General features: G+C 43.5%; 1 protein-coding gene across 1 annotated transcript in view; it reads left to right on the forward strand.

The window, feature by feature from the left end:
- The window catches only part of DENND11 (DENN domain containing 11), a 139,223-nt gene extending 130,631 nt beyond the window's left edge, over window positions 1-8,592 (forward strand). The window contains exon 9 of the mRNA XM_069227973.1: window positions 860-8,592. Within this exon, the coding sequence (XP_069084074.1) occupies window positions 860-1,055 (196 nt within the window). The 3' untranslated portion in view covers window positions 1,056-8,592. The remainder of the gene's footprint in view (window positions 1-859) is intronic.
- Window positions 8,593-18,190: the final 9,598 nt, after the last annotated feature.

An 18,190-nucleotide genomic window follows, 5' to 3' on the forward strand; every position in this document is an offset into this window, starting at 1 on the left:
ATTACTTGTGAAGGATGGTGAAGCTGCTTCTCCTGTCAAGGGGTGTAAAGAGGAAATTAAAGATAGAGTATCTCCTAATTTGAATGTTTGAAACCAGCAGTTCGAGCTGTTTAGATTTGCTTGGTGTCTCCATTCTTATTTAAGAGATTGCTCTCCAAGGGGGTGTCTCTATCTTTTGAAGGAAAAGGGGGTTGGCATTTAAGTTTTGGTTCTCAGTCTGCGTTTCTTGCTGGACATCAGGATTAACTTTGAAGTACTAGGTCTCTTTTAATAATTGGAAGCTTGGACAGCAGTAAATAAACTAATTTTCAAAGTGCTGTGACCATGATACTGGTGCCATTATTCAGCTCATTGTTATATATGCTATTTACTGACCATGGTAGGAAGATGAGCGGTCTCAGCCCCTCCAAGATTCAAACCCTTCAGGTGCGTGAGTGGATGAAATACAAGGGTTGAGGTAAGTAGTGAAAGGGACTGTTTTCTTGGTAAGTGATGGAATTCTCAGTGTTATGTATTGAAATTATTGAAAACCATGTCTGCATCCCCTTTTTAAAGTAAGGGGGTAGATAGCAAGAATGTACTCTGCATTATTTGATAGGTGCAGGAGATACGGGTATGGTGTGCCTCCTGGGAGAGGTGTTGTCTATACAAGCCCCATTTCACTGAAGCCACATCAGCTTTTTTGTGTCTGCACTGTTGAAGTACGAGTTTGCGCGGTAGTTCCTTATTACCAGTTAATCTGTAGGGGTTCTGATGTGCAGAGCTCTTGGATAGACTGTTTTCTGTGTTTAATTTGCTTTTCTCTTTTTTTTTTTTCCTCTTCTGATTTACCCTTTTGCCTGCCTCTGCAAACTTCTAGGTTTTTCATGGAACAGAATAATCGCATTTTCCAGACCCTGCTGGAAGTATCATCGAGTCAGGACAGGACATTAACTGCAGACCACGCAAGGAGCATGGGCCTGGACCCTCAAGGAGACCGTGGCTTTCTCATGGACCTACTGGAGCTGTATGGCATTGATGTCATGCTTGTCATTGACAACCCCTGCTGTCACTAGCCGGCTGCCTTTTGACCTAAAAAAAAACCTGGCTGAACCCTTTGAAACACTGCTAGCAGTATCAGCGTGTCACAAGCTTCAGGGACCAAAGTACCACTGACGTCACTGTACCAGAGGATTATTTCTTATTTATAGCTGAACATGTCGTTCAACGTGTCTTGAGTGGTGGAGGCAGACTGTTGATTGGAGAAGTTCTTCTGTGGAGTCCTGAGCTCCCTCAGAGCTTTCCTCATTGACTGTTGCTCTTGCAGCTTTTGTAGAGGGAAGAATTGGTTTTTAAGCTTACAAACCTTATTTCGCTCTGATCACAGTTCTGAATTGTGGGTCTTGCTCACTAGATGGTTCACGGATTTTAAATCTGTGGTAGGATTGAAACCACCCAAGGCGTTGAGCCTCAGGACGTATTATGGAGGAACCTTGCCTTCCCACAACAGTGTGGCGCTTGCTTAAGTGAAAGCAGATGTACACTGAGGCAAACCGCCTTAGGTTCATGGAAATCTGGACGTTGGTCGGGAATCTACTGTGAGGAGAGGGGTTTTATTGTCTTATTTGTTGTATTTTCTGCTGCATGACGACCCAGTGCCTATTACTTTTTTAATTATTTATTGTAGTAGTAGTATTTATTTTTATCGTATCACATGCCTTCAGATAATACTGCATTCAGCTTCACTGCCATTCGGCCACTATCTCCTTCAATAGGAAAACTGATGTCAAGGGAACAAACACTTTCTATATAATGGGTGGACCCTCAGCCGCTGTAAGGGCGAGGGGGGAATTGTTTAATGGCTGAAGCAATATTCACTGGCCCAACATGTTAAGTAACATATTGCTTCAAGCGCTTATTTTTAAATGCTTACTCTACTTTCCTGCCTGCAAGTGGAGCTCTAGCCACCAGGCCGGTTCGATCGTCAGTCAGAGGCTTTCTTTTGCATCACTTCTGTTCAGTGGGAATGGCTGCGGCTTCTTGGCCCAACATTATGGAAGGCCTTATCTGTTCTCCTTAGTCATCTCATACCACTGATCTAGACCAAGAACACAGCTAAATGTAGGGGAATCAGACTCCAACATACATAAAGAAAGCACAGGAATGATCACTGGAAACACTGCTGGATTAAGGCAAACTTGATCAGTGAATGTAAACACAGGTCCCAGTCATTAATCTTTCCCTTTAAAAGAAGGGAAAGTATGCAGACATTCCACTTGTCATTTGTTTAGAAGATTACTCTCATCAGGCATCCTTGGTATATTTTGTGCATAATTTATTGACTCATCAGCGTGATACATACATTCATAACATAGGTGAGGGATATGATCAACAGAACTTAATATGGGTCAGGCAAATCTAGTAGTTTGACTTGCGTCAACCTTTTGAAAACTATCACATCATGTTCTCTTTGAAGCCCACTTACCCCAGATGAAGGCGAGGATTCTGCTCTGCACACTAGATTAATGCTCCTTATAGCACATCTAGAATAAAATTACTCCCAAATATATTCAAATTAGGTTGATAATTTACTTAAACTATGATACCTTGAACCAGAAATACTGGTATTGTATACAGAAACAGAAGCAGTCCAGAAGTTGAAAAGCTTGCCTGGAACAGTGGAGAATAAGAAAGTATTCAGCTGGTTGGGAACAAAAGTTATCCGTCACTGTTTTTGTTCGTGCTGTATTTAATTGCTTCACATGCTTTGAGTCATTTGCTGTTGTGAGACTAGGAACCAGACATAAAAGTGTTCTAGATAGCAGTATTGACACACAAAATATAGGGCATCATCAACAGTGTTGCACCTAGATTTCAGCAGAACAAACTGAAGGTCCCCTCAACTAAGCGGTCTTTGATAAGTATGACCAGTGCAGTAAGATGGAGGAATAGCCTGAGGTATTCTACCATACAGTAGGTTTTAGAATTGTTTGAGAAACACCTGGTCCACTCAGAGCAGAGGCCAGTAAAGAGAACGCCCAACCCTGTGTCATACTTTTCATCCCAAGGGCTAGATTCATCCAAAAGTTTACAGTTCGGAACCTTTTTACACCGAGAAGCAAAACGACAGATTACTAACTACAGGAAGCAGTCTCTGCAATAACAAAAAATAAATAAAACCCCTCTCGTTCACTAATGAATACTTCAGTCTTAAGGCATATTCTTAGGATCTTAGCAATAAATGCATTCTGCATGCAGGTTGTACGCAGATATTATTAATTTTTTAAGCCGTAAAATACTTTTCAAAGATGTGAAGCAAACGAAAGTTGTACTGGAAGGGATCACACATTAGCTTTACCCAGAGATGGATCCCACGTATTCCCAGGCTGGTGTGGGAACCCCCAGGAATAAAGAGGAAAGCCTCATAGCCTCCAGTCAGTAATATTAAAATTATGTGGCAAGCAATAACTTTTTTGGGGGGATGTACAGTAGAAATAGTTGTAAATGCTGTAAAAAGCAGAACTCAGTTTGAGAATTTCTTTCACACAAGTAGGTGGAATATCTGCTTGGAGGAGGGAATTTCTAAGTCACAACCATACTGTTTCTTGTTTTATGTTTGAATCTTATCACAGGCAAGTCTGAAAAAGATACTTACAAAAAAATTTGAGTGGGCACAGGTGCTGCCTTCTCGCATACAATTTATTTTTATTTTATTTTTTGCTACATTCACAAACCTTGCAAAGAGTTAACCCCCTTCTTTGAGGAGTCCATAGCCCATCAATGGTTAGCGACCAAAATTGCAAGTCTGAATTGGGAAGGGACACCCTAAACCTTTCCCATCCAACTTGTGATTAGTAATGCTTTTTTAAACCTATTTTTGAATTGGTACCCAGATACCGAATCACCAAATGGGTTTAGTACATTAGTAAATGCCGTTTAGTGAATCACTGGCTTTGCGACTGCTAAATGGCTGAACTGTTTTAAATGTATGTTTAACAGTACTTAAGTTTATAGCATGAATGGGGAATTCCCCATTTATTAAAAGGAAATAATTAAAAGAAAGCGAACTTTTGTAAGATCTGAATGATCAGTGCTGGAGAAGTTGGCACATTACATAGCAGCCTGCAGGAGAAGTTGGCACATTACATAGTGGCCTGCAGGTCCTTACAATGGGTATCTATGTATCTGAACTCCATATCACATACATTTCCAAAGGTGATCATTCCTTGCTCTTTGTTGTGAAACTGCTGTATTTTAAGAATGCCATACCTCCGTACAGTTTAGTAAGAAAACACCTTTGATTGTTAGAGCCTACCATAAGCAGTGATACAAGATTTAGATAGCAGATTAAGTTCGTCTTTCACTCTTCAAGGATGAAAGAGAACATTTTCACTAGGGACGCCGCAGTAACAAAGAAGCTGAATATTGTGCAATACTCCTAGATCTCCCTTCAAGCTCATATTGCACTGTAACATAAACACTTCTTCGAAATTAGCTTTCATTGTAATTATTACTGTAATTCGCTTTCATTTCATGGTGAGTAGTTTGTTTCATAAAGAAAGGCTGCTTCTCACATGGAATTCTGCCAAAATGCGTTTCTTGTTCCTATGTAAAATGACCACTACTTTTTTTTATAAAGTATGATGCAAGTGAATTTAACAGAACCCCTCTGTCTTTACAATAAGCATATAAGCACACTCCCCTTCAAGAGGACGATTAACTGTAATTGATATTCACCTAATTCCATGAAAATTGTCAGAGGTATTGCAGCTTATAATAGTTGTTGAATTCATGCAACTTATTATTTGTAGCTGTACAGAATGCTGTTAAAAACAGATATTTTTAATTTGAAGAGAAGAAATAATGTCTTAACTATGTGAAGAAAATATGTCATTTAAAGAGCATACAAATAATGGTGAACCACGCAGAACTACATGTATCCGAAGAGGATAGAACAAAAACACCCCAGGTTGTATCTGCCACTGGGATGGAGCAGCTTGGGCTCTAACAGACATAGTGGGAGACCCTCGCAGGACAATCCAATACGCAGTCCTTCAGAGGGCACTAACATTATACTGAAAATTGAATGTAGAAACACAGAAGTCCATAAGTTTCTAATTTTGTTCGAAGTTAGCTGTGGTTTGTGATGAGTTCAATTATTTCGTATGCACAGAAAGGGAAATGGGACTGCATGTATGTAACTTGTTGCATACGAGACTTAAGATCAAGACTGGATCGGCGTAGTGTACTTTACCTCTCTCAATCATGGACTCCATGAAAACATTAAAACAGCTTTGAAAGAAAATTAAATAATGCCTTATTTTGGCTCTCCTCCAGTGCCCATCTCTTAGGCATCTTGCACCATAGACTGTGATGTATTAGATTTGAAAAAGCAGTGCAGGGGAAGCATAACAAGTATGTTACTTTCTCCAAATTCTTTTTGTTTTTGGATAAATGTTAAGGACCACAGCCTACGCTGTATTTTTGTTCAGAAATAGGTTTTCCTTTTGTCTTGTGCAGAAGCAGGCTGCTGTACTTTTGTTGCTCTAATTAAACTGCAGGTCCCACAGTTGAAAATGATTTTCTTTGAGGGGAGGATCCTAGCAGCGGACTCCTTAAAAGGCTGTGCCCATTGCCTGGGTCATTAGTTGCAGGTAGGGTGTAAGGAGCTGTGCTTAGAGATCGTGTGGCTTTTTTGTTAGGAATCATCACTAATAAATGAAAGTATTTTTGTGCCAGCGTTAATGGAGACTGTTGACTCATGGGGAAGCATTCATGCCAATGTGCTGCCTTCTGTTAGTAATGGAAGCCCACGTGGGTCATTAGTGAATACAGATCCTTGACATTTGGATAATGAGAAACCCCCCAGTGATTCACCAGGTCCATTTTCCAGTCATTTGTGACTCTTACAAACCGTTGCTTATCTGTTAACCTGTTAATATTATCTGCAAATCAATACATACATTGTGGATCCAAGACAGACTGATTTTCAGTCATGGCACAAATGTTCGTGCTTATCATGACCCAAGTCCTCAGACAGTGTTTGCACCTGGAATTCAAACGTTTGCAGCCTTCGCTCTGTGTATCCCTTGTAATTTAACAAGCAAAATGGCGCACACATGAATTTTACTTGGCTATCCCTGTGTATTTCTCATTCAAGTACTTCGACACACAGCCACTCTGACTACAAGTAAAAATAGGAGAGAGACGGTTGTTAAACATATGCCATCCTGTTCCCTTTCCAAGAAGCATGGGTTTGAATTTATATTCAAATGCATATAGATACGGAACATTCAGACTTTTTGCTTCAAAGACAAGCTCTCTCACTGTAAATAAATATTTGCTGACAGGCTGCGTTTTTCTGCTAAATGAGATCATTATTTAGATGTCGCTGAACCTTCCTGCATAAGGAGAGGTGTGCAGACATCATGATGTTGAAGTAAAGATGCTTGTCTGGTTTTTATCTTAATGATCAAAAGGTCACACTACAGAAGTTCTCCAGCTGATAGGGGCCCTTGAAACCATGATGGGGATTTGATGGATGTTGTATCGGTATCCGGAGACATTTGGCCATATGTCTCTCAACCTTCCCACCTCACCCTACTCTGCGGTTTATGACCAGATTTCCTTGAACAAATGGCTTCTTTTTCGGAGCCACGCTGGTACAACATAATTGAAACATCCCTGTGATCCAGTTTACTCTTTTTGTTCCCAAGAGTGACATACGATTGCACAATTCTGATTTGAAACATGCCATGCTTTTATATTGACTACATTTGGGAGTAAAATTACTCTCAAATCTGGAGGTGCACGGAGCGCTCTTGGCAAAGGTTCCAAAGCCTCAGTTTGCTCTTTTGCTGTAGACTCTGTAGCTTTCAATCTTCATGCATAGACTTTTGAAATCTACATTGTAACCACTGTGTTCATTGCTCGAGTATTCTGTAGACAGTGTTCTCTGGATGCAAGTTAAAGAGCATCTGCTTGGTTTTAGCTGGTTGTCCTCCATAATCTATTTGTCCGATGCCTGTATTTTCACAGTCTAAGCTGCTTTCTATAAAGATGAGTTGGATGAGAGCCACATACGGAAATAAGGAAGTTATCTCTGGTACTCCTCATCAAACTCGCTTGGATTACTAATGCCCACATATTTTAGGCTGGCACAGCTGCAAGTATTAGGAACTAAGGGAAGCAGCAAGAGAATGACAAAGCATTGAAGGTCTAGCAGTTCATGGGAGAGCCCTGTACCATGTCTACAGGCCTCAGCACCTCTATCTGTGACATGGTTTCATGGTACACTGTATGGTGGCATACATTGCTAAGACCTGTTGGTATAAAGGAGACTAAAACCATCTGGGTCACTTTTTGTGAGAACCCTTTTTTATTGTGATTTGGAACTTATCCTAGCTTTCATGTACAATAAAGAGATCTCTTGCATATTTATTGATGCTGTTTGAGACCTCCGCACTTCCACCCAAACAAGGATTATTTGTGTTGTTTATTATGTGTTACACAATCTACTTTTTAAAAAAAAAAAAAAAAATTTATTGGAAGAATGAAAACATTCCTTTTGCGGGCAAGGCTTATGGCAGCAATTTTCAGATATACGAGGTATTGTTAGGGCCGCTGGAATCATTCAGTAATGGAGGACCAAAATGTGGTACAGGGTTGACTAAATTATGTGTCAAGAAAATAGAAATTATTTGACAAAATTCTGCGCATCTGTGGCAGTATTTTTACCTTTTCATTCATTTGATCACAAGCTGGTAGTCGGTTCAAACGTTTTACCTCATTAGTACAATTTTTGAGGGCTGAATACGGCAATAAGCACCTGAAAGGTGACCAATTAACCTTTGCGGACGTTCTGGCAGTGCATATGTGGAACTTACTTTAGTAACTTTTGATCCATTTGAGTCAGAGACATAATGTCTTATCTTGTGGAAATCTGCAAATTATGCAGCAAAGACTATATTATGTGGCAAGTGCAGTAAATCCATATTTATGTATTGAGCACCGATTCATATAATTCTATGGGCCCCGGCTATGGGCTATTCCTATATTCAGTATTCGTAGGAGTGTGCATTTGGAAATTAAGGAAGACACCCATATGACCCGCTTTATTATTTTTGTAATGCAGCCTTTCCTTAGACAGCTGAGTGGCATAATTCAGTCATGTTATGCCCAGTTTTGTTTGTAATTTCTGAGCAATGAGATTCCCTGGTATTAAGACTGTCTTGCAGGTCATGCACAGTGTTGAGTGGTACGCATGTAGGGTTTGGGTAGGATAGTTTTACACTGAATTAATCCAGCTGCCTGAAATGACCCAGTCAAATGGGATTGGAAACGTATCTGTCAGTTTTTTTTTTTGTGTCTACTTTCATTAATCCTTCCAACGTACTTGCTGGCTACAAACAGAATGCCTTATTGTTATATACATATGTATGTCAAAATGTTAAATATCTGCATTCCACAGGAGGGTGGTAATCTGAGTGAAGTCAGTACTACCTTACAGCTGATGTTATTTATAATAGGCAATAGGACTAGGCACCTGACTGACATCATGCATGGATTTATGAAACTGAGCCCAAAGAGACAATAAAAGATATAGAACCCTCATTCTTTGTGTCTCACTTACTCCAAAGTATTAAGTCATGTTTTTGATAATTGACACTGTTCACAGAGCCTTTAAAACGTGTGGAAGTAAAAGCGTGGTTGTGATTACTGTGGACCCAAAGAGCACATAGTAAAAGAAAAAATTTGTGTTACAAAACTTAATTTTTCTATTGAACAGTTTTAATCCAACATATCATGATCTTAATCCAAATGTGTAACTGTTATTTGTAAACTCCTCCACACGTTTCAGGATTGACATACTGCTTCATCAGGAGAACAAATCTTATTGCAGCTATTGAAACCCAAGCAATACTGAATATCAAAAAAGAACACGCAATAGTTCAAAATGCGTACACTGGCCACTGGTGGTTGAACATTCACATTCTCATCTGTTTCTAACAGCAGATTCCTCACCTTTAGAGCATACCTAGGCTATAAAGTGGATTGGAAAGGCTTTTCAGCATAGTCCCTGTGTGCAAGTAGGGGGCTTTGTGAGGCTCAACATCTATTCTACATCAGCAATACCGACAAAAGCCACAAATAGGGGTCACCCAAGTGCGATAGTTGAGTACCCTTCACATCGCATCCAGAATGTCGAGGAATGCAAATACTGAGGACAAATATCTAATCTAAAATATCGAAAAGTAAGTATTGATTTTCTATACCCAACTCCACATAAGTAGCTTCGTAAAATATATATCCTCATGGGATGTGGAGTTCGGTATAGTAAATTTACACTTTTATATGTGCACCTACCGCTTGATATTTTGTCTCTTGATATTCTGTGTGCAATACTTTTGTTTTGGGATATACTTAGGCTTGATATTCAGTAGTACAGTCAGTGTGCTGAAGTCAATTTTTCCTTTGTATGTGAACCCATAGCTAGCTCCTAACATTTTTCTTGTCAGTTGACAAGCGTTTTCTCAATTTTTCTTTCCGGTGTGATAGGAAATATGTCCCTTCCTAAAACTACAAGATTTAAGCCTTGTAGAGACTGTTGCAAACAGATGTCTGTGACAGATGTCATGTGATGTGTGTCTGGTGTTTTTTGTGGGATGTGGTGGTGGGGCATGGGGTATGGTCATTACTCCAAATTGTGCGAGGAGTGTGCCCTGATGCACTTGAAGGTGATCCGATACCATGAAGCAAAGCAAGTACATTGCCGAACATACAGAAGAAGTTGCGTAAGGGTCACCCCAGCTTGAAATTATGGCATGCGCCTTCTTCCGCTCTCCGGGCCTGTCACACGACAAGTCATCAGAGCGATCCTAGTCTTTGGGTAAGTCAGAATCCAAAAAGAAATGCAAGAAGTCCACATGGGCCTCAACCCAGCCTTGCCATTCGATCTATTAAGTCACTAGGGACGTCAAGGTGGCCTGCGGTCTCGCTGCTGTTACCAGTTAGAAATTGGGGGGGGGGGGGCTCTAGTTGAGACACACACACTGAAAACACACACCTACCCACATACTGAAAACACACAAAAGGCCTCCACACCAGTTTAGAAAATAGCCAATATTTATCTGAATAAAATAAGACCAAAATAACAAAAATCCAACATACACAAGCAAAGGAACGAACTTTTAAAGAATAAATCTCAGTAAAGCGCTTCGAAACACAATCGCTCCAACTGGGCTATCACGACATCTTGAGTCATTCCCAACAGTCCAATGCCAATCGCAAGGGAGTGCGGGCCGGTCACCGAGTCACACAGACCCCAGGTGTGGTATCTTTGGAAAACGAGGAAACATAAACGTTACACAGAGCTGGGGATGTAAGGAGTTGCTGGAGCCGGTGTGGAGTCTGTTCCTTACTGCTACTGGGGGTGAGTCGGTTCCTTTCTGCCAGGCAGGGGAGGTGAGGCATCCATTCCTTAAAGTTGTAGGGGATGTGATGTGGGATCAGTGGCAAGGCGTCAGTTCCTTACGATCCGGTGGGGTCGATGAATCCAGCAGGTAAAGATGCGAGGCATTGACTTTGCAATGTTATGATCACACCAAAGGGGCACAGGTGCTGCAGTGGAGTTGGGTGTCACAGATGTTGGTGAAAAGGTGCTCGGGACTCATGTTGTGGCAGGACTTCGGAAGTTCGGCAGCGGTGTGTGGCCTGCATTGTCGGTTGAGGCTGTTGCACTCAGCAGGGCCCACGGCTCTGGCTGGTGCAGGCAGTGGCGTGGAGTCAGCGGTGCCTGTTCTGAAGTTACTCTGGAGTCGATGTACTTGGGTTCTTCTTCGTTACCACAGAACTCACTCCTACGGGCCCAGGAACTGGAGTTGGCACCACTTGGTGACTCAAGACTCTCAGCAAAAGAGCCCAGATGCTGGCAGATGAAGTCTTTGTCCCTGAGTCTTCTAACAGGACACAAGCTCAGTCCAAGCCCTTGGAGAACCCTTAGAAGCAGGATGTAGAAAGCAAAGTCCAGGTCTTTTATTCCCAGGACAGAAGCAGCAGGCCAGCACAGCAAAGCAACAGGCAGAGTGGCAGTCACTCCTACAGCATCCAGCTCTTCTTCCTGGCAAAATGTCCTCAGTCTAGAAGGATTCTAAAGTTGTGGTCTCAGCGATCCAATACTTATACTCATTTCTGCCTTTGAACTAGGCTAACTTCAAAGGCAAGTCTTTGTAGTGCACAAGACCCTGCATTTCCTGCCCTGGCCTCGGACACACTCCTAGGGGGTTGGAGACTGCTTTGTGTAAGGACAGGCACAGCCCTATTCAGGTGCAAGTGTCAGCTCTTCCCACCAGTCTAGCCCAGGAAGACCCATCAGGATATGCAGGGCACACCTCAACTCCTTTTGTATGATTTTCTAGAGTGAACTTACAAACTGTCCAACTGCCATCCTGACCCAGATGTGTATTCCACAAACGAGCAGAGGCACAGAATGGTTGAACAAAAACTAAAAACTTTCTAAAAGTGGCATTTTCAAACTTGCAATTTACAAATACATCTTTTGGTGAAGTTGGTCTTTAAATTTTGAGTTCAGAGACCCCAAACTCCACATCTCCATCTGCCCCCAATGGGAACTTACACTTGAAAGATATTTCAAGGCAATCCCCATGTTAACCTATGGGAGAGATAGGCCTTGCAGTAGGGAAAAACAAATCTAGCAGTATTTCACTATCGGGACATGTAAACCACAACAGTACATTTCCTACCTTTCAAATACACAGCACCCTGCCTATGGGGCTGCCTCGGGCCTACCTTAGGGGTGAGTACATGTAGTAAAAGGGAAGGTTTGGTCCTGGCAAGTGGGTTCACTTGCCAGGTCGAACTGGCAGCTCAAAACTGCCTACTCAGACACTGCATGGGCAGGGCTGAGACATGTTTACAGGGCTACTCTTGTGGGTGGCACAATCAGCTCTGCAGGCCCACTACTAGCATTTTATATTAGGCCCTGGGGACACATGGTGCACTATACTATGGACTTACTTGTAAATCGGATATGCCAGTCATGACTAACCCAATCACCAATATCGTTTAGGCAGAGAAAATGTGCACTTTAGCATTGCCTAGCAGTGGTAAAGTGCCCAGAAGCTTAAAGCCAATAAAAACGGGTCCGAAAAAAATAGGAGGAAGAAGGCAAAAGGTTTGGGATAACCAAGCAAAAACGGCCAGGTCCAACAGTCCCTTACCGAGGAGAGAATTCAGCAGTTTATCTGATGCACCCCAAATGTTTGGGTCCATTAGCAACACCACTACAGGTGGAAGCCTTTAAACATGCTTTGCATCTTCAGCACCCTTCCAGCTCCCTCTGAACTCCAAGGATTTGAATTGGCTTCCTGTCTGGTTACAACTGGCAGGTCTGCCCTCAGGTTCAGAGCCTACTCAAACCCAGCACCACATTCCATGCCGGCTCTGACTCTGCTGGAGGAGGATGTTGATATCATAATTCTGTCTGACTGAGAAGTGATGCAGTCTCAACCTCATCTGTGCTCACGCTCAGTCCCTACATGCCCAACCCCTGTAAACTCTCAAAATTCAGAACCTTTGCTTAGGAGCCGCCCTCCAGTACTCCCAACAACTGTTCGGACCCCACTCTGACCAGAGCCTTCCAGCCTTTAGTGGTAATGTTTTCCCCCCACAATATGATGACAATTTTTATATGGACTATCACGAGGCCAGTGAGTGGGACACTTCCCGTGACTAGGGGCAGATGTTTCCCCTGGTCGCTCCACAGAAGTCTGCTTCATTCACCATGATTATTAGATAGGTGGCCAAAGTCTTAGATCTACCACTGGCTTCTGTTGAGGTAAAAACCAACATCCTCACAGAAGTGTAACAACTCGGACATCCCTCATTAGAATCCTTACTACCATTCAATAAGGCCATGATTGATACCCTCATATGTACTTCCATCAAATCCTGCCTTGCCCAACCATAAACAGACTGGTGGCACATCGCCGCAGAGGCACTCCAGGTGACCCTGCCTTCCTAATGCAGCACTCTTTTCCTGAAAGCCTGTTAATACAGGCCTCCACTAGCAGGATTAGTTCCAGTTCTTTTCTTACTAGCCCCCTGGACAGAGTTAAAAAGCATTGAGGCATTTAGGAAGAAAATGCTTTCTTCCACCAGCTCTGCCCTCAGGTTAGTCGGTGCCAGAGGTTTGCTGGGCAGGTAATCCCATGCATAATGTGACTCAGTTACTGAGATCTTACCAGCAGTCCCATAAGAATTTCACACCTTTTTGGTACAGACCATTTGATATGGCCAAGTAGGTCATCTGGTCAGACTGGACACAACAGACTGCTTAGGAATAGCGGTCAGCAGTAGCGTGGTGTTCTGATGCAGCGCATAGATGAGATCCACAGGCTTCACTGGTGATGCTTGGGTGTCACTCATAGATATGCCTTTTGATGGGTCTTCCCTCTTCGGCGAGAACGCAGACTCTACCCTTGAGCACTTTAAAGAGAGAACTATTGCACACTCACTCGGTTTTTCCACACTTGGAAAGCATCATCTCCAACGATTTTGAGCTTCCTAGTCTCCGGCCCCTTCAGCAGCAGCCTCCCAGCCGCCTTAGTTTACCCTTAGCAGCACGAAACAAACCCTTGGGCGGCAGGATCAATCATTTTCTCCATGAGTGGGAAGCCATCACATTTGACAGGTGGGTCTTACAGATAGTCCAATGTAGTTATGCCCTGCCATTCCTTTCCACCCCAAAGTCTCTTCTACCTATGTCAGAGTGGCTTTTGGAGGACCTTTTGATCATTTTGCTGCAGTACATCAGGGCTGTTCTAGAGAAAGGAGCCATAGAGAGGGTCTCAGCCACCTTGGAGATTGGGACTGGGTGTTATTTCCTTTATTTCCTAATGCTGAAAAGGGTGGAGGCCTTCACTCTATTTTTTTTAGATCTTCAACCCCTCAATTTCTTCCTGTTAAAGGCCAACTTCATTATGTTCACTCTGGCTTGGTCCTGTCTGCCCTGGATCCAGAAGACTGAATAATGGTATTGGACCTGCATGACTGCTATTTCCATTTCCTCATCCATGAGGCCCACAAGTGCAGCCTGCGGTTAAACATGGGTGATTTGCAGTGTTCCCTTTCATGCTCACTAGTGGCCCTTGGATGTTCACGAACGTGATTGCAGTGGTCACAATATACCTTTGTGGTTGGAGGTACTAGTCTTCTCCTTACTGTGAAAACTGGCTGTTAAAGATGGCTCACGGTAGCCTATTGTGGACATCCTCTGGTTGACAGCTTACCTCCTTGCATTGGGGTTCACCTTCAATGCACCAAAGTAACACCCTGGCTCCTTTTCGGAGGCTCCCTTTCATCCAAGCCATACTGGATATGGTGCCTTTTCAGGCCTTCCATCTGGAACAATGTATTTAGGACATTCAGGCTTTAATCCCAATGTTTCTTCCTCAGTCCTGTGAGGATGGTTTTGAGGCTTCTTGGCCCCCTGCATCTTGCTTCTCAATCATGCCAGATGGCTTTGGCGGCTCTGCAGTGGGATCAGATGTTTCAGTAGGCCCAGCACCAAGAGAATCTGTAGCATCCTTCTTGGTTTCGGAGGAGACTACAAAAAGAGCTGCATTGGTGGCTACTTGATTGTAACTGGACCAGCGACTAACCTCTTTTTCTACTACACCCAAAGCTACAAGTGGTGATAGACGTGTCGCTGGTGGGAGAGGTAGAGATCTGGCGAGACCTGGCTCCGTCAACCTACTGGAGGCCCAGGCCATTTGCTTGGTGTTGAAAGCCTTACTTTTGTCCATCAAGGGGAGGATGGTTTAGGTCCCCATGCACATCATAGTCTCCAGGTAATATCGCAATAAGCAAGGCAGGATGGGTTCCAGGAGTCCCTGCTCCTCTGGACCTGGCTGAATCATCTTGGCATCTTACTGAGCATGCACCACCTGGTGGGATCTTTGAATGCCAGAGTAGACAGACAGACTCAGCCAGTGACACTAAGGAGATCACAAATTGCTTTAAGGAACAAGGGAGCCCACGGGTATTCAGGGACTAGGGGTCAAAGTATATTGTAAAGGAACAAAGGTCCCTCAAGAAAAAACAGAAACAACAATAGAAACCAAATGGAATCTATGTTCACTGAATAAAAGATGTAAAAATCGGCACATTTATTTACACACTGAACAGTGTGGTGGGAAAACAGTGTGGTGGGATCGAACGTTGTGTTGTATTGTTCAAGCACTGGGTTATGTTTGGATAACCCTGTTTCCTCAGGCACATTATCTTTGTCCTGATGATGATACCAGCTTTTGCCCAAGGGATTGAAACGCCTTTGGAGTACTTTGACTCAGTTTTTGTTTATTTTCATTAAGTATTAATGAGCATGAGTTCTGTTGAAATGTGACCTCATTCCTCAGATTTGTTGTCACAGTTTTAAAGCCTGAGTATTGTCTTTTAGGTACATTATGTTTTCCCTGTATGCATGTGTTTTCCCACCACAATGTTCAGTCTGTAAGGTGTAGATTCCATTTAGTTTCTATAGTTTTTTTCTTGAGGGACCTTTGTTCCTAAGGAGATTACAAATGGCAGCTACACCCAGAGTTGGAGCAGGGTATCTTCCAGCAGTGAGTAGAGCATAGGCTCGATCTATCCGCCAACGCCAAAAATACTCACTGTCAACACTTTTAACTTATTTGTTTCCCCATAACGGCTTTGCCTCAGTGATGCATTCCACCTAGAATGTAGTAAGAGACTTTGGTATGCCGTCCGCTGCTGCCTCACCTGACCCAATTTTTAAAGAAGATCAAGAACATCCAGGCCCAAGTCATCTTGGTGGCTTGGATTGGGCCAGGAGAGTATGGTACATGGAACTTCAGGCATGAGCATCTAACCTCTGAGAAGGCTGCGCTTCAGGAAACTCTAATGTTGCACTATTTTCCCTCCATGATGCATGTCTGCATGCACAGCATTCCCCAAGCACCCAGAGATTTTCTGAGAGTCCGCAGATCGTTCAAGGTAGTAGAAGAGACCCTGTCTTTTGCTAGCAGTTCTACTTTCAAAATGACAATCAATGTGAAAGGTATTGTGTCTCTTGGCGCTCTGTGTGGAAGATAAAAGCAAACCATCTGTGAAGAGGGCAGTGGTGGCTGGTAATTTTAGGAGGGAGGGGGGAGGGCGGGAAGCATACTCTCATTCATTCACACACGCACACACACACTCATTAACAACACTCATCAAAAACATTCATCAACATGCAAACATACATGCATCAAACATTCATTTAAAAAAAGACACACACACTTACCTTCAGCTCAGAGGTTCTGGGAGGGTTGGGACTGCTGCCTTTCCTCTCTGGCTGACCTTAGGGGGGGGGGGGGGGGGGCGTCACACCTCCGCCCTAAAGGTTGGGCAGTGGCTGGAAGAGTGGGTTGATAGGTTTCAGACCCCCGTGGTGGGAGAAAGGTGCACAATCAGCCTGGGTGTGTGGAGCACACTGGGTGGCTACTGTGGAACCAAGCTGTCAGCTTTCACTTACAACGCTTGTTTCACAGTTAGCTTGGTGGGTGGGAGCTGCCAAGAGGGGCCTTTTCATCAAAAGAGACAAAGAGCTGTGAAGTGGCCGCGTTTATTCACAGGGCTGTTGGCACAATTAAGGTGCATCACCTGGAAATTATATGACACAGGATTTATGAAGCGTACCCTAACCCCGACGAGGCACTGAAGCACGGAGATGCTGCTGAGGGATATATAAACCGCTCCAGTAAATGGGAGGGACTGAGCGAAGTGTTAAATGCAGCTCCTGGGGTAGAGGTCAGTGACCAGCAACTAGTATAGATAGTAGGCAGGGAACCCTTTTATCTATTAGCTGGCGAGGTGCGAACTTGAAACAGGTGACAATCTAAATTATTCAGTGACCACTCCCTTATTTTACTCACTGTCTTCCACCCCCAACGCTTCCTATGAATACATTCGGAATCTTTGTAGCCAATGTGTTTACTTTGGTTAAAGCATCTTGTAGTATATTTTTAAAACATAATTGTGTTTCCTGAATGTGGGGCTACATGTGAGAAAACGGAAGATGTTTAATTGTCAGAATATGAGCAAAGGGTTTGAGTTTTCTGAAAATTTGTGGCAGTTACAGTAGTACGAAAATTTTGTTGGAACCTCAAACCAGTGCAGCTTGAAGGACAAAATAAAGCCATTTTCGTTTCTTTTTACCAAGGGTGGTTTCTCTCATGGTCGGACTGGGAGAGAAAATATGCCCAGGCACCAGCATAAAAGTGGCAGCCACTATAGAATTACATAGCTCAAATTGTGGCCGATGTTTGCAAATTGAGACAGTTTTGAACCTGTAAAGGCATCCTATGTAAGTGTTCTGCAAGGTATAGAACACTGAATGAGTGTGAGCTTACTGCAGGCAATGTTTTTTTTTTTTTTAATATCACGGAAATCAACAAAAAAAACTGGCCCACACGACAATAAAACAAGCCCCAAAACGGTCAGAAAACTGACCAATCAGACCATCCCATTCAATACTGTTCAGTCCAACTCTGGTTCCTCTTGTACATGAAGTAGTTCTATGGCCATTTTATTGCAAAATGCAAGATCACCTTTTGCTTGTGGGTCCATACATTGGTGGTCATTATGACCACCCGCCACATCTCCACTCAGACCACCAGGGCGGTTGGACCTGCCGGGCAGGAGATGAACATCTCCGACCCGACGGTCCACAGAAGATTAGTGGCAGTATTAGGAGCCGCCTTTCCACCAGGGTTTCCGTGGCGGTAGCACTACCACGAAAACCCTGGCGGAAAGGCTACCGGTGACGGGGAATTTCTTGTCACCGGTAGATGACTCCCCTCCCCCCCTCTCTCCACCTCCCAGCAAGCACAATACCCCCACCCCCTGACCCCCTGACCCCCTCCAGCGCCCCCCTCCCCAGCCACCTCTCTGCATACATGCACATGCACACAAACACCCACACGCACCACGCATACACCCATCCAACCACGCATACACCCATCCAACCACGCATGCACACCCCCATAGATACATGCATACACACACCCATCCATGCATGCATACACACACCCATCCAAACACATAGACACACGCAAAAACACCACCCACCCACCCTCCCACCCCCTCCAGGTACAGCAACCCCTCCCCCAATCCTCCTCCAGGTACAGTG

Source organism: Pleurodeles waltl, chromosome 4_1 (genome assembly GCF_031143425.1).
Source record: "Pleurodeles waltl isolate 20211129_DDA chromosome 4_1, aPleWal1.hap1.20221129, whole genome shotgun sequence".
NCBI lineage: Eukaryota > Metazoa > Chordata > Amphibia > Caudata > Salamandridae > Pleurodeles > Pleurodeles waltl.